This window comes from Pseudorasbora parva, chromosome 25 (genome assembly GCF_024679245.1).
Source record: "Pseudorasbora parva isolate DD20220531a chromosome 25, ASM2467924v1, whole genome shotgun sequence".
In the NCBI taxonomy this organism is placed as follows: domain Eukaryota; kingdom Metazoa; phylum Chordata; class Actinopteri; order Cypriniformes; family Gobionidae; genus Pseudorasbora; species Pseudorasbora parva.
Window position 1 is genome coordinate 6,333,849 of NC_090196.1, and position 17,894 is coordinate 6,351,742.

General features: G+C 38.5%; 1 protein-coding gene across 1 annotated transcript in view; it reads left to right on the forward strand.

Annotated features, from left to right (window-relative positions):
• clpxb (caseinolytic mitochondrial matrix peptidase chaperone subunit Xb) overlaps positions 1 to 16,750 on the forward strand; it is a 32,502-nt gene extending 15,752 nt beyond the window's left edge. Inside the window, exons 9-15 of the mRNA XM_067436172.1 lie at positions 1,306 to 1,470; positions 7,595 to 7,683; positions 10,200 to 10,364; positions 12,439 to 12,741; positions 12,824 to 12,916; positions 12,994 to 13,100; positions 16,063 to 16,750. Of these exons, the coding sequence (XP_067292273.1) occupies positions 1,306 to 1,470; positions 7,595 to 7,683; positions 10,200 to 10,364; positions 12,439 to 12,741; positions 12,824 to 12,916; positions 12,994 to 13,100; positions 16,063 to 16,150 (1,010 nt within the window). The 3' untranslated portion in view covers positions 16,151 to 16,750. The remainder of the gene's footprint in view (positions 1 to 1,305; positions 1,471 to 7,594; positions 7,684 to 10,199; positions 10,365 to 12,438; positions 12,742 to 12,823; positions 12,917 to 12,993; positions 13,101 to 16,062) is intronic.
• The last annotated feature ends 1,144 nt before the right edge of the window (positions 16,751 to 17,894 follow it).

A 17,894-nucleotide genomic window follows, 5' to 3' on the forward strand; every position in this document is an offset into this window, starting at 1 on the left:
CTCGCGCTGAAGTCCTGCAGTAGCCGGAAAAACAGTCCAGTGGGGAAGAGCGTCGTGTGTATGAAGAGGCTCTGCTCATCGGCTCGTATTGAAACAGTTTTCGATTCTGTACTGCTGATCCGATGAGGACCGCTGCTTGTTCAGTTACTCGCGCATGCTCAGTATCAGCGGCTCGTGAGTTCATCAGATTTCTCAGCAAAACATGACTCAGTTCAGTGAACGGTTGGAGTTACAACATATAATTCAAGACATTAGTTTATTTATATTCGGAGGGACTGTCACTCATGTCAGAAAGTGAGTTACTAAAATAACGTGTGTGGTCAGCGCTGATTTGAGACGCGAACCGAACGATTCAGTCCGATTTGGTGAACTGATCCGCACGGTTCACTAAAAAGAACCGGTTCAAAAGAACGATTCGTTCGTGACCGGACATCACTAGAGTGGTCATCCGATCGGGCTCACGAGTGAAGAAGAAATGGTTCGTGTTTGTGCCTTTCCGAATTCAGGCACATTGTTGGTGTGTTGATATTTTTAGGAACTGAAAACGATTGACCATTGACCAACACAAACCTGCTCTAAAGTCAATAGTGCAGTATTATTGTGCTATTTAAAGGGTGTGTTAGTAATATGAGCCTATAGGCGGTGCACAGCACGCGGACACTCTGCTTATTACACACACACACACACACACACACACACACACACACACACACACACACACACACACAGAATTTAAATATTAAACATAAAAGATTCCTCTCTGGAGAAGAGATCTGTCTTTCTGCCTTCAAATCCCACCAGTATGTAAATAGTGAATCCGCCATGGTGCGAGCACAACCGGCTTTTAAAGGGAATGGGAGATGAGACTCTGATTTGGTTTATTGCATGTTACACCCAAAACACACCCATGACTCATTAAGAGACGAGGGACGACCCTTTTGGATCATGCGTCTGGCACGCAGACAATTTTTACCGTTGCTAAACTAGCAAAAGTGTATTCGGACACGACCTCAGTGCTGCTCCATGAGCTTCAGACAACGAGCTCAGATCATTAAAGTAAAGCCCAAAAGCTGTTAAGGTTTAATTCAGTGTGTTCACGGTTAAAACCGAGCAGGAGAGCTGCTAAGTGCCATACTCTCCATGAGAGAAAACCTCAAAACTAGTGTTACATTATCAGCAAATATAGTCTGTGCCATGTCTGAATTATACATGTATCAAATGAATGAAATGTGCTCATTTTGATGTGTCTTGAATCTTGACATTTTGTTATTCTTGACATGATATTTTTCACATCAACCACTGTAGGGAAAACCCTGCTGGCTCAGACTTTGGCTAAATGCTTGGATGTGCCCTTCGCCATCTGCGACTGCACCACGCTGACCCAGGCCGGATATGTCGGTGAGGACATTGAATCTGTCATTGCCAAGCTTCTGCAGGACGCCAACTACTCGGTCGAGAAAGCCCAGCAAGGTCAGACTCTCAGAGTTTCAAACACTTCACACTGTTTTCAACTAAGAACTTGTTAAAGGATTAGTTCACTTTAAAATGGAAAATTTCCTGATATTTTACTCACCCCCATCTCATCCAAGATCTTCATGTCTGTATTTCTTTAGTCGAAAATAACGTTTTTTTGAGGAAAGCCTTTCGTAATTTCTTTCCACAAAATAGACTTAAATGGGAACCAACGGTTGAAGGTCCAAATCAATGCAGTTTCAAAGGAAGTGCTTCAGAGGCTCTGGAAAACCATCTAGACAAACCATAGCCGCAGCAATCAGATTGGATTAGCGGTTTAAAAGTTATTAAACATTTTTTTTATTTTTTATTTTTTTTTATTTATTTATTTCTGCACGAATATCACATGGATACAGTACAAGGGGTGGAACGAAGCCCAATTGGGTTTATACAGAGTTCCACTCCACTTACATGAAAAAACAAAAAACACAAGAAAAGACACGCAGACAAATAAATTGAATAAAAAATAAAAAAAGGGTGAAAAACACATTTTCAGAAGCCTGATTATCCTTTTAACTTAAGGTTACAGATGTTGAAGGGTAATGGTAAAGGAGGATCAAAGGAGAAGAGCAGCATATGAAATATACTGCAGGAAACTAAGACAAAAGACTGTCATAGTAAAATTAAAAGATCTTTCAACTGTTTTTTAAAGACGAATAAAGATGACATAGATCTTAGGGACAAACTTAATTTACTCCATAATTGAGGACCCCTAAAACTGAGGTCAGTTTTATGACCTGAAGTTCTAGAGAACGGTAAAACAAGATTTATTTCTCTATGCCTTGTTTGATGGATATGAGTATCTGAAATGAAAGTAAAAAAGTGTTGTAATGTTGGTGGAAGGTCTTCTCTCTTATAAATGAACTTATGAATAAATATGCATGATAAATAAACATTGACTTTCTCAATTGGAAGAATCTTGAATCTAAGAAATAGAGGTGCAGAAGGAGCATATTTAGAAGAGTTGGAGATCATACGCAAGAACTTTTTCTGAATTTTTGAAATTTTTGCGAGATAAGTGGGAAAAGTAGCACCCCAGACAATGTTACAATAATTCATAAAGGGGAATAAAAAACTATAATAGAGTGTTACATGAGCAGATGAGTGAATTGAAGGTAAAACGATTCTTAAAATATTTAACATTTTAGAGGATCTTGTACAAACTAGATCAACATGTTTGGACCAAGTTAAACCTTCGTCAATCAGGACACCGAGAAATTTTGTTGAAGCCACTTGAATAACTGGAGCTCCATCAATTTCTATACAAGCATGTTCTTTGGGATAAAATTTATTAATATTGTGAAATATCATAAAATTACTTTTTTTGACATTGAGCGTTAGCCTGTTAGTACGAAACCAATTAGATAATATTTTTAACTCGTCATTAACATGTTTGATCAGGGTGTCAAAATCCTCGTGCACTGCAATGAGATTGGTGTCATCAGCAAATAATAAGGGTAAGAAATGATTACAACAGAGGAATAAATCATTAATATAAATTAGAAACAATAAAGGACCTAAAATAGAACCCTGAGGAACCCCACATGAAATTTTAGAAGTTTTGGAAAAGAAACCATTAAAGTAAACAAATTGTTCTCTATTAATAAAGTAATTGCAGAACCAAACTAAAGCAATACCCTCCACTCCATATCTATTAAGCTTAGAAATCAAAATATCATGTGAAACAGTATCAAAAGCTTTACTTAAATCAAGAAAAACACCGAGAGCAAATTTTTAATTATCCAGGGCATTTGATATATAATTTACAAGCTGTATTAATGCATGTTCAGTTGAGTGTTTTTTCCGAAATCCGTATTGGTGTTTATATATAATGTTATTAGCAATTAAATGTTTGCTTAATCATTCGTAGACGAGTTTCTCAAATATTTTAGAGATACAGGGCAAAATGGATATGGGACGATAATTGCTAAACACCTTTATATCACCTGATTTAAAAATGGGAATGACTTTTGCAATTTTAAGAGCTTGAGAAATAATTCCAGATTGAAACGATAAAGAAATTACGTACGTAAGAGGTTGAATTTTAGAACGATATTCTATTATTTACGTTTTTTTACGTATTATCTACGTTATTTTTAGCCGCGAGCAGCTGTCTCAGACTTTTAGGGTTAAATGAGTTTTTTTATGTGAAGCCCTGCAATATCCATGTGTAAACAATATATGGATACGCCATTTATGTCATGTTTTCGCACGTAACTTCATAAAACATCGTGAAAAATGGCACATCATTATTTATAGAAGATTAACAGATTAAAATCCATTGAGTCAATCCCAAAATATTCCACACAGAGTTATGACACACAAAACTCAACAGGCACACATATAGCCAAGTCATTTCAAATGTAGCTTTCACGTGGCGTTCTCGCTCGTAACTTCATGAAACATGCATAGCTCTTGGGAAACGGCACATCATTACTTCCAGTGGATGTTCACGACTGAAATGAGTCCAAAATGCCTTCCGGGTGTCAAGGGAGAAACAAAAAGGCTGCCTTGGTTCCAAATGCTGCAACTTTTGATTACTTTCTGCTGTCACCAAAATGTTATCCAAAAAGAATTGTTCTCCTACCTTATTTCCTTCCTGAGTTAATTCTTGTCAAATTTCACCTCAGGTTTCAAACAATATCTACTTTTTTTGAATTTGATCTTTTCTATTAAATCAGTCACAAAAAATGCATTCTTGCTCGTATAGTATGTGATCAGCATTAAAAACATGGATATATGTTTCTGTATCGAATAGAGTTTGAGTCTTAAATCGATCTCTATGCTCAGCCCGTGTCTGTTCTTCGTGCTTGTAAGTGCTAAATCGACACTTTTACAAAGGTCAATTGTTGAGAACGGCAGGATTGTATTAGCTAAGGCAGCAACTTGTCGTGCACACGCTGCTTGTGTGGATATTTGATTGGATATCATTTTAATTTTTACAGCTCTCCCATTTTTATACTAAATGTGGCATTTTGCATGTTAGAAATGAATGCTTGATTTTAATGTTATTTATTGAATTAAATGTAGGGCTGGGCGATATGGCCCAAAAAAAAAATCCCCGATTTTTTCACCAAAAATTCGATTTACGATTTAAAACGATTTTTTTCCCCTCCTACTTAAAATCAGTCTGCAGATGACAAAGAAATTGTTCAAAACAAGTTTTAACTTTATTTTGTTTAGGTAAAATTAAATATTTGCAGCTTGGTAGAAGTGCCACCTGGGGTGCAAAACTTTCAGCATGTGAATAACCCCCGACTATTCCACAGTATAAATGGGCACCATATCTTTTGCAATATACAGTATACATATCAAAGGTTTATGAATTGATATGCAGATAAAATCAACTTTTATTAACAACAGTAATGTGCAAAAAAAGTATAGGGAAAATTTAAATGTAGCCTAATGCTCTTATTAAATATAGATTAGCATTGTTTTTCAATAGTCTCACACTGAACTGATCGACAGCTTCAGTGATTATTAAAGGAGCTCTTTACTTTACTGTAATTTAGTCACAATTTGAAGAAAAGTTTAGTTTTTCCTGAGACTGTGACTTCATACTTTCCATACGGAGTGAAAATCGCTAATAAATCAATAAGTGCTCTTCTGCTGGTTATAGTGGTGGGCATTTCATATCTTTTTTTAAATAAAAATGCTACAAAATGGATTACACATTTAAAAAAAATAAACTAAAAAAAACATTCGACTATTTCTTTCACAAGACCCCTTTAAACTTTTAGTTTTACAAACCATCACATTAAAAATAACATTACAATCGGATATCTAGAGCTTTGAAGTGCTGGAAATAAGTGTGAAGCTCTTGAATACCATTGGAAAGTGCTTGAATTTCAATCTCAAAAGGTTGTACGAATCCTGAGATAAATAATGACAACAACAACATTAAATCCATGTGGTTTTACTACAGTACAATCGTGGTAAATGTTGGTGTTTTGTGACTGAAACCCCTGACCTTCGCTCAGCTCTGTTTGATCTGATATCTGTGGTTTATAACAGAATTGTGCGCCGACCGCTTCCACTAGATCACAGTAGCGATGGTGTGTTGATTTAAACGGTCTCTCACTGGATCACCAGCGCTGTGTATCGTGTCTGTCACGAGATTGGCCCGTGTGTGAGCTCGCGCTGCGTTCGTGTCAGCGCAGCTTTAAATGAGTATAGCGCCTACCGCGGTTCCGTTCAGACTTCAAACACACTTTGCAGCGGGGTATTGTTAATTGTTCTGTGAAAAACTGAACCAATTACGAATGACACGGTATGTTGTTAGACGCGATCCTTGTTGTTTGTGTACCTCTGTGGCAAACGCGCGCGGGGAGGGCTGAGCCATTACGGGAGCCCAGAGGGGAGCGTCGGCTGATTTGAAAGAGAGAACCGATTTTCATTCACAAAAATCGTCGTAAACTAAAAACTCGAATTAATTCATAAAATCGATTTATCGCCCAGCCCTAATTAAATGAATGTCAAAACTCAGCATTTTGTTAGCGTACCCCCGTCACCTCACGTACCCCAGTTTGGGAAACGCTTGTGGACACAAAAATAGCGTTTTGGATATCTAACCCACTTCTGAAAACTGTTTTCGAAGTGCAAGATTTTGAAAACAACTGTTATTGTCTTGTGTAAATTACAAAAACGCCAATTTGGAAACAGTAGGTGTTTCTCAATGTCAAGGATGCTTCCTTGGAAGGACTGATCCTTCCAAGTCACTTCCTTCAGAGGCTAGGCGAGGCTCCTCTTTAGCATTCGGAGAACACGTAAATGGAACAGGATAGCAAGTGCAAGTCATTACGTCAGTGAAAAGGTCCGTTGGCCATCAATAACGTTATTTGTATTTTTTTTATATCAATACAGTAGTAATTTGTACCGGCATTTAAACGTTAAAATGTACTTATATTAACTACGGTTATAACAAATGTTTGGTAACGTAAATAAAAGCATTGTGGCAATCAGTGAGGTGAGGGACCGTGAGAGCGGGCCGGTGGAGTGCTAATGAGCGGCAGCTGATCGCCACACCGGTCTCGGCTCACGGCAGAGTGACGGGAGTATAAATGGAGGAGCGTGGAAGACGAGAGAGGACTAGGCCTGGACTTTATGTTATGGTTTGTTTATGTTTTATTATGTGTGTGCGGGCAGTCGCCCGTGATGGGCTTCCCGCGTTACTTTAGTTTTGTTTATTATTTATTATAAAGTTGTTGAACGTTGTTGTTGAACGTTCGCCGGTTCCCGCCTCCTTCCTTCCCATCTATGAACCCCGATACAAGCATATTTGCCCCGTTCACGCTCCGACTCCAGGAACGTCTGAAGATAGCAAAGCTGCAAGCATAGGATTGTGGGTAATTTGAGAACGCGAAGAGCGCAAAGGCTACTCATATGCATCCTTTCCTATATATATGAAATAATTTTCGAACGAATTGGACTCAACCTTGGTTGAAATTCCGAGGATCCTCGACATTGGAACAGTCCTTCGTCGGATGTCGATGACGTGGCATCCTTGGAATTCTGGCTTCTGAGGATCCTTCCTTGACATTGAGAAACGCCTAGTGACTTCATGCGCATGTGTATTATGTGTTCAGTCTACAGGTGCGTAGTGTTTCTTTACAAAGCAACATCGCCAACTACTGGCCTGGCATGAATAATACAGCGCTGACTAGTTAAGACGTTTTCGTGAATCCGTGTCATCTCACCGTAACTGATTTAACTGGTGTGCATTAGAGAAGGTATTGTAAAAAATGTGTACTGGTATACCATAAAATACATTTTACTGTAGTAACGAATGGAGCTGAAGATGGCCAGACTGATGAAGTATTTTGGTAACGTTGTACATTTATGTTCTGCATTCCAGTGGAGTAAGCACACTAAAATAATGCCGCCCAACTATATAAAAGCATAATTGAAAAGCATTTTCTTTCATTATGAGGTACAGAAGTTGACTAATATAAAACACCTCCGTGCTTGAGCTTTAAACTTTTCACAGAAGCATTTTGGTTCCTCTTTCTGTGTGAACTTAATTTTAAAAATGAACCCTTTCTAAGTTGGCGGTCTGTGATTTGTCGTTCCTGTTCTTTTGCAGGCATCGTGTTCCTGGACGAGGTGGATAAGATTGGCAGCGTGCCTGGAATTCATCAGCTGAGAGATGTCGGCGGGGAAGGAGTTCAGCAGGTATGATTATATTTCAACCACATTCATCTCTCAGAGCTGTGTGTGATGCTGGCCTACTGAACTACTTCACACTGCTGGAAATCTCTGTCTGAACGTACAGTCAGGAACTCATAACTGCTGCCGTCCCACGGGTGCAGCGGAGCAAAGATATTACGCAACGCCTGAAAATATTCCCCGGCACGCTCTCTGTGTGAGCAGGTTGTAAAGTTAGTTATGTTGACGGAAGTCAACCTATTTTCAAGCCTATTTTCAGGCACAGTGTAATATCATTGCGCCGCTGCACACCGGGGACGTGTGTAATTAGGAATAATTCCTTGATTATTACGCAGGAATGAGAGAATAGTTCCTAGCCGCCGATCTCCGAACCTACAGAAGAGTCGAGTTTTCAAAAGGAAAAATATTGAAAGACTTTGGTCATTTTTGAGCGAGATGCTAACAGTCTAATCAGATTCAATAATCTATGCTAAGCTATGCTAAAAGTGCTGCCGCCATACCCGGAGATCTGCTGAATGGACTCGAAAACGATAAAGCGGGAGTTGGAAAATTAGCCTATTTTCAAAAATAGTGGCGTGTTCCTTTAATGAATGGTCCCAGCACTATTGTGTATATCAGGGGTTTTCCAACTTTATGATGCCAAGAACCCCCAGTTATGATGAACCTTTATGAGGGACCCCCTTCCTAAAATGTATCTCTAAATTTTTCTTTATGAAAAAAAAACAGTAACTCATAGTAAGTGTGACATAATAAATACAACATATTGTTTCCAAACTTAAACTGGCTATATTTAATGTTGGATGTGTAAACCTGAAGAACATTTTCAATTAAACATTAGTTGTATAAGCAAATCTTACAATAAATGCATTTATACCATGGTCTGTTTTAATACTCGATTCTGATTGGTTGGAAGGTGTGCAGTAAAACCGTTTAATGCACAGGTAGTTCCAGTCAGTTTGATTACAGTTCGAAATGAATCCGCCACTATAAACACTGGTAACCATAGTAACACAGTTACGCTTGCAAACAGAGTGGCAGCTGGCAGTATCAACATTAAGTGACATGAGACATGACGCGGCACACAGAAGCCAATGGCACATATGTCACTATGCGCAGATATGTATATGTATACCTATTTATGACTATGGGCGTTATTGGCACCTCCGTGGCGCATGCTGTCTTCATTGTCATGTCACTGACATTATCGCGACTGACACTGACACCTGCATGACACCGAGTTGCGGAACATGCCGTGTGTCGTGCGTTTTTTACAGTCTATGATGGTCGTGACACCTACACTGACAGACTTGAGCACCTATATTATTATATAATTTAATGCATTAATTGTAATGTGCCTGACGCGGGGTTTATTTCACACTAGGCTACATAATGATGATTCGTTCAAATAAAGATAGCCTTGTCACTGAAGTGTTGCCTTTCATTCATAAATAATTTTAATAAATCCATTAAATAATCATTAAATTATGTTCGATATGCTTAAGGAACGAGGGGATCTTCAGACTGACATAAAGAGATCGCGAACGCATCTCTCTCTCTCTCTCTCTCTCTCTCTCTCTCTCTCTCTCTCTCTCTCTCTCTCTCTCTCTCTCTCTCTCTCTCTCTCTCTCTCTCTCTCTGATCTTTCTCTTTCAGTTCTCTGTCTCTTTCTTTTAATAATGCATTTAAATAAATGTGGTAATTTGTTCATATGAAAACATTTCGATGGCTCTACTTAATTTAAAGCGACGGTGTGCTAGAGCTAACGAGACGTAAGAAAACAACCGTCCTTTTAACCCGTCTCTTAAAAAGCATCAGTTATAGCTTTAACTTGTTTTTAACTTGGCAAATAACCATGGTATAAGCGGGATAATCCACGGCTAGCCATGCATTAAAGGATTTTAATGCACGACCTAGAGGCAACCTCCGCTTTGCGTCGGGCGGTTCTTCGCCTCTATGGCGTGCATTAAAATCCTTTAATGCATGGCTAGCCGTGGATTATCCCTTACGTAAACAAGCTTTCATACTGCATTAAGAATTCTGCCTTACAGCCCCAGTGAATGAGATAAAGGGAGAAAAACTCACTATAAGAGGTACAAGATAAACATATACAATTCTGGGTATATGTTCATGGCAAGAAAGGAGATAAACATTTAGAAAATGAAACAGTTCATCCATTTTTGCTTTGTTTTTTTATTCCCTGACATTTTCTGGGGACCCCTTAGAATCTTCTGGGGGTCGCCGGACCCCAGTTTGAAAACCCCTGGTGTATATTGAGAAAAAAAGTGGACCAAGGGCCGAACCTTGAAGTACCTCGTTGGCCACTCTAGCTGATGTGAACCTGTGAAGGAGGACACAAACCAGCAACGAGTAGTTCCTGTGATGCCCGATGCAGAGGAGGATAGCCAGAAGAATCTAGTGGTTGACTGTGCAACAGAAAGTTCCAGCGGAATTATGTTTCTGTAGTGTGTAATTTCTGGCATTATTGTCAGATTGCCGATGTTGAAGTTTGTGTGTGTCTGCAGGGTTTGCTGAAATTGCTTGAGGGAACGATCGTTAGTGTTCCAGAGAAGAACAGCAGGAAATTAAGAGGAGAGACAGTGCAAGTGGACACAACCAACATTCTGTTTGTGGCGTCAGGTGCTTTCAACGGGCTGGACCGAATCATCAGCCGCAGGAAGAATGAAAAGGTGAATTATTTTTCAGGATTCTTTGATGAGAAGGTTCAATGGATAGCATTTATTAAAAAAATTATCTTTTGTAATATTAAAAATATCACTTGTGATCAATTTAATGTAGCCTATGTCTGATCAACAAAAGTATTAATTTCTCTCTTTTTTAATTTGACCACAAATGTTTGAATGGTATGGTGGTTTCCGCAAAAATGAAGCAGCATGATCATGAGCAACAAAACTGTTTTCAACACTGATAATAATCATAAATGTTTGTTGAGCATCAAATCCTAATATGAGAATGAGGAGTGACACTGAAGACTGGAGAAATGATGATAAATTCAGCTTTGATCACAGAAATAAATGACACTTAACTATATATTCATTTAGCGAATAGATGATGTACATCAGAATATTATTTCATTGTATTACATTTTTAATTAAATAAATACTATATATAGTCTAGTCTTATTCAACTCTCAGTATGTTATAGTTTCTACTGTAACACTTTGCAACAAGGTTCATTAGTTAACTACATTAACATGTAAGGGATAATGTACACCCAGCCGGTTGTTATCGCAGAATAAACCCGACAGTGATCAGGACCCCGACGCGAAGCGGAGGCTACTAGTATTTGAGACTACTTGTCTCAAATAAATAATTATTAGACACAAAATATTGTCTTGAGATTAAATATTTTATTAGCTCTTACGCAAAGCTTCCGCGAAGAAAAACAGTTCCAACCTGCTTTAAGCCTTTATCTATTGCTGCTAAATGTTGAAAATGAATGCTGAAAGGGTTAGTTCACCCAAAAATGAAACCAAGCCTATGATTTACTCACCCTCAAGTTATCGTAGGTGTATATGACATTCTTCTTTCAGACAAATACAATCGGAGTTATATTTACAAAGTCCAGGCTAACGTTAATCCCAGCAGTAGTTGTAGTTGTGTTTGAAGTCCATAAAAAATGCAGCTGTCCGTCAAATAACGTGCTCCACACGACTCCGATGGGTTAATAGAGCCTTCTGATTCCAATCGATGCGTTTGTGTAAGAAAAATATCTATATTAAAAACGTTATAAAGGAAACCTGTTTTAAGGAAAAGGGCCGTTATAAAGGAAAAGTCTTACATTGTAACCCACGGCTGTTTAAGCCTCAAGATGGCGCCAGCGTTAAGCATAGTAGTAGCACCGGTCAAGATAACTCGTAGTACCCGGATGAGCGGGTGTTATCTGGAAATAACGTACCGCTGGAATGCGCGATTGACCAATCAGAATCAAGTATTTCACAGAGCCGTGTAATAAGAACTAAATAATAAACTGCACTTATAAAGCATTTATTTATCTTTGTTAATGATAATTTCAACATTTACTAATGCATTATTAAAATCTTGTCAGCATTAGTTAATGCACTATGAACTAACATGAACAAACCATGAACAGCTGGATTTATATTAAATAACGTTAACAAAGATGAACTAATGCTGAACAGAGGGGTAGTTTATGTTAACTAATGCAGGGGTTTTCAAACTTTATGATGCCAAGGACCCCCCAAATAAGATGAACTTTTATTGGGACCCCCTAAAATCCATCTACATATTTTTTATGTATGAAAAAACATTTAAACTGTTAGATACAACGTTGTTTCCCAATTTAAATTGGTTGTACTTAATGTTGGACGTATAAACCTGAGGAAGAACATTTTAAATGAAAAATGACTTGTATAAGCAACTTTCACATTAAATGTATGTAAGCAGCTTATGCAACGCATTAAAAATACTGCCTTACAACCCTGAGCGAGATAAAGATCAGTATAGTGAGAAAAACTCACTAGAAAGATACAAAGCAAACATACAAGTCTGACAATATGGCAAACAAGGAGACAAAGTGATGGCAAACGTTTAGAAATCAAACAGCTTGATTGTTTGGTAGTCTTTATCCATTTTTGCTTTGTCTTTTATTTATCTGACATTTTCTGGGGACCCCTTAGTACCTTCTGGAGGACCCCTGGGGTCTATGCAAAACCCCTGAACTAATGCATTAACTAATACAACCTTATTGTAAAGTGTTACCATTTCTTCTTGTCCTCTATAGTATCTTGGTTTTGGGACGCCCTCTAATTTGGGCAAAGGGCGTAGAGCTGCAGCAGCTGCCGATCTGGCCAACAGTTCAGGGAGTGATGTGGACGCGATGGCAGAGATTGAGGAAAAGGACCGGCTCCTGCGGCACGTTGAAGCACGGGACCTCATCGAGTTCGGCATGATCCCAGAGTTTGTGGGCCGTCTGCCTGTGGTGGTCCCTCTGCACAGTCTGGACGAGGAGATGCTGGTGCAGATTCTCACAGAGCCTCGTAACGCAGTGGTCCCTCAGTATCAGGCCCTCTTCAGCATGGATAAAGTATGTGCATCACACACGTACAAACAGAAACTGACAGTAAATCTAGTTATTTATCTTCTGGTTTGGTGTGTTTTTTTGCCAGTGTGAGCTGAGTGTAACCCCAGATGCATTAAGGGCAATTGCCCGTTTTGCACTGGAACGGAAGACAGGAGCCAGGGGTCTCCGCTCCATCATGGTAAACAACAGGAAACATTAATTTAGCTATGAATGTTCTTCTAGCATCTCTGATGTGTGTAATCTCTGGTCCTTCAGGAGAAGCTCTTGCTGGAGCCCATGTTCGAGGTGCCTCAATCGGACATCATTTCTGTGGAATTGACTAAGGAGGTGGTCCAGGGCAAGTGTGAACCACGCTACATTAGGTACAGCGACCTTTTGGACTGTCATTTTAATTTGACTTGTTCATCACTGTGTTGGCATTTACTATGAAAGGGATATTTCACCCAAACATTCCTATCAGAAAAAATACATCAATAAATGTCTCTTAGGAGGAGGGATCCCCTTATAGTCAGTATTAGACGAGAAGAGGCTTAGTCGACCAAAATTGGTTTACTTAGTTGGTTTGTCAGAGAAAGAAGAAATAATCTACAGGAAGTGGCTAATTAACACAGTTCGTTAACAGTATGTGGGGCAGAAAATCCATTCGTTTGCCTATCACCCGTCGACCTCAAATATGGCTTATCATTTGTAACATATAACAGGCCACTCATTGTAGCAACTTTACAAGGCAGCTCGCTCTACCGTTAACCTAGATAAATGTGCACTATTATTGAGTGTTTGTGCGGCGTGTGGAAGCTGAAGTATCAGCACACTTACTGTATGACATGGAGGCGCTAGCATTTTTTCTTGATGACAGGGGAAACAACTTAAATTTGCATTATCCTGCTGGAAGAGCCACAGCCACTAGGGAATACGGTTTCCATGAAAGGGTTTACATGGACTCAACAATGCTTAGGTAGGTGGAGCGTGTCAAAGTAACATCCACATGGATGGAGGACCCAAGGTTTCCCAGCAGAACATTGCCCAAAGCATCACACTGCCTCCGCCGGCTCGCCTTCTTCCCATAGTGCATCCTGGGGCCATGTGTTCCCCAGGTAAGCGGCACACACACACCCCGGCCATCCACGTGATGTAAATGAAAACGTGATTCCTCAGACCAGGCCACCTTCTTCCATTGCTCCGTGGTCCAGTTCTGATGCTCACGGGCCACTGTTGGTGCTTTCGGCGGGGTCAGGGGTCAGCATGGGCGCCCTGACTGGTCAGCGGCTATGCCGCCCCATACACAACAAACTGAGATGCTCTGTGTATTCTGACAGCTTTCTATCAGAACCAGCATTAACTTCTGGAGCAGTTTGAGCTCCAGTAGCTCGTCTGTTTGATCGGACCCCACGGGCCAGCCTTCGCTCCCCACGTGCATCAATGAGCCTCGGCCGCCCATGACCCTGTCGTATTCAACATATATTACTATACATATTAAACTCTGTATGATTTAGTATTATAGAGTAATATATAATATACTCCCACTATATATTTAAGTAATTAAATCAATATAAACGTGCCATTAGTCGACCAATGGCTTGAATGAATGACTACTAGTCGACTAGAAAATTCTTTAATCGGAGGCAGCCCTACTTATGGCCCTTTTCCCCGCCCTTCTTTTTAGTTCTTTAAAAAAAATGTTTTTTAATTTTATTCAGCAACTACTGCAATATATCTTCAACAATTCATTCATTCATCCACAGATCTCAACCATGAACTATCTATGAGTGATTCTGTCATTTGTAAGCAGCGCTGCACTGGGGCTCAAATTTGGCTCTGGCATACCCGGCACATCTGGGCCATGAGTTCCCCGTGAATGTTTTTGCTGGGGTTGGGGCCTTAAATTGGCGTAAATAAATAAAACTAGGACAAGGACAAATAATGATAGATATTATCAAATTTGCTGCAAATGCAGATAAACTTAATATTGCTTTTTTGTCACACAGAAATGCCCTTGGCAGTAAAGCACTAATGATTTTGAGCTAGGGTGCAGTAAAGTAAATTTACTTCTTTTAAATGCTGTCATCATTTACTCAATCTCGTGTCGTTCCAAACCTGCATGACTTCTGTGAAACACAAAAGAAGATGTTTTGAAGAATGTTAGCAACTAAGCCATTTTGGTTAGGCTACCCTTTGAATATTGAACAAAAAAACAGACTCAAATTATTTTTTTATGCTACACAGAAATAAATTAATTTAGGTTTGGAATGACATTAGGGTGAGTAAATGATCACATGTCTGGGTTGAACAATCATATTTTTCAAGAGTTAACACATCATTTAAGTAAGACACTGATATCTATCTTTCATGAGGCTATTAAATTTCATTAAATCTATTAAAAAAAAGTTAATAACTTTTAAAGAGGAAAAAAGCTTTGTCCTTAATTCATGGGATCTAGACTTAAAGCTGTTTTATAGACTAGTTTAACTGTAGACCAGTTTTATTTAAATGTAAGATCATGGTAGTCACAGGGTAAAACACATAAACTGTACAAACCTTGCTCCTCATTATATGGCTATATGGTTTCTAAAATATATAAAACATATATAATAAACTATTATATTTGTAAGTAAAAAAAATGTAAACACCTGTAAAACAGCCTCTATAAAAGTGATTTATATTCTGCAATATTAATTTAAGTAATAAAGCAACATTTTTAATAAATGTTTCTTCCAAAACACAATATTTCTTCAATGTAAATTATGGTTCTGCTAAAGTGAAACGTTTGTGTGCATTGCCGTTTCCCACTTCACCTCATCATGAATACATGCTTGCGGCTGTTTTCAGCTGATTCAACACAGAACCTGTAATGTTTCCATATCACACGATGGTATAAAACAAAATTCGGAGTCAAAGTGCCGTTCATAGAGCAGCATTTAAACGCAGCGTACGTTCGTCTGCGGCTGCGCTGTGCGGATATTCACTTTTGCATTTCCATGCGCTCAAATTGCCTACTAATAAATAAATAAACAGAAAAAAAGCGCCTAATATGGAGGGGAGGTCTCTCTCGCGGCGGCTTGTCAATTCAGAAGACAAACTAATGAGCCGCTGTCGCTGCATGTTGTCAGTGGTACAAAAAAAAAAATAAGTGTAAAAACACTACCATCCCCAAAGTGCGTCGGCCCACCGGGCAAATGCCCGGTATGCCAGATTACCAGTCCAGCCCTGTTTGACAGCACCAAAACCCATTCAAAATTTAATATTAGTTGCCGGCATAGTCAGTTTTTGAGCCTAAGCATGTGCAAACTAAATGCTAATGTTTGTGTATTTGTATTTGTGATCCAGAGCTCCTCCCAAAGAAACAGAGGAAGAGTTTGACTCTGCCGTTGAGGAAGACAACTGGCTCAGACACGCTGACGCCGCCAACAACTGAATGTCAAGCTGTTGCACATCATCGCCGTTATTGCTTTAGACAGCAAAATGCCATCATTATGGACTCCTTCCAGCCGGACCTAAACCTAGAGCAGCGTTTGTAGATGCTTAAATGACAGCACCGTGATAAACACAGAACATTTATTACTATTTAATATGGTGCATTTAATACCTAAAGAGGAAAAGATATGAAAGTGTTATTTTAAAAAAAAAAATATATATATATATATATATATATATATATAATAATACACTAACATAGTAGAGCTCTAGCTTATTTTCAATCTCTGGTGATCTGTCTAAAGATAATATTCTATACTTATAAAGATGGGTGATTTTATTATTTTTTTCTTGCTTTTTTGTTTGTGTGTAAATGTCCTAATGAAACCATACGGATTATGTGAAATTTCTAAATGTTAGTATTTTTGGCACCAATGATGTTTCATCAGGACACACTGATATCGCCTCGGTTTTAACCATGACAATCAGTTACAGCACAAGCCTCTGTGTATAATGTTACGTACAATCTCGTTTTTAACTGTTAAGAGCTGAACAAAAACATTGTGATAATAAACGACAAGTTGCACACGTTTTCTATGCAGTCGGTCTGTGGTCAGTGGTCATTTCTGGTTTTCTGTTGCTGTATTTTGTGTATTTATATTCCCGTTTTGGTTTCTGTTAAACTCTTGGTACACAAATCAAAAGTACTGTCATTTAAAGATTTCTCTGGTTTCTCTGCACTCATTTTTATTTCCACTTTAAAAACAGAAACCAAATCAGAAACCAAACTGTAACATGACTTTTGGAGTGATGAAAATAACATTGTAAATCCCCTAAAGAGCAAAGAAATCACATGTTCTGTGAATGTATTAGTGTTTGTTTATGGGGCAGTCATATTATTCGTTGTCCCCAGGGTGGCAGCAGAGAGCAGCATCACTTCATTAGACATTAGGGATAGTTCGCTCAAAAATAAAAAATGAGCCCATGATTTACTCCCCCTCAAGTCTAGGTCTAGATGACACTCTTCTTTCAGATGAACACAACAGAGTTATATTAAAAATACCCTGGCTCTTCCAAACTTTATAATGCTAGTTTCTTATTTGAAGTCCATAAAAGCATATCCATCTAGGGCTGGGCCGTATGGCCAACAAATCATATCTCTGTATTTTTTGGTTGAATGGCGATTATTTTTATTTCACATCCTGCCCAGTGATGTCCTAAAAACAATGTTGATAGTGAAGGCTTTAAACAAATACAGTGAACTGTAATGTATATTATGTGCAAAGAGGGGTTCAATCACAGTACATACTAACATCGTAACATTACAATCTAAAAACTATAATTCACTAAACTATGAATGAAAATAAAAACACAAGAATATTAGCCTACATTTGATGACTTTATCATAATGGTCACTTTCATAAAAATATACTTACTTCTAGGTTTGGTATTCCACATATGGCACATTTACTGTCCAATGACAAATATTTTAGAAATATGTATATTTTAGTCAGAATTACTGCACTTTTATGATGATAGATGCTCTTTTATGATGGACAGATGCTCTTTTATGATGGACAGATGCTCTTTTATGATGATAGATGCTCTTTTATGATGGATAGATGCTCTTTTATGATGGATAGATGCTCTTTTATGATGGACAGATGCTCTTTTATGATGGACAGATGCTCTTTTATGATGGACAGATGCTCTTTTATGATGATAGATGCTCTTTTATGATGGAT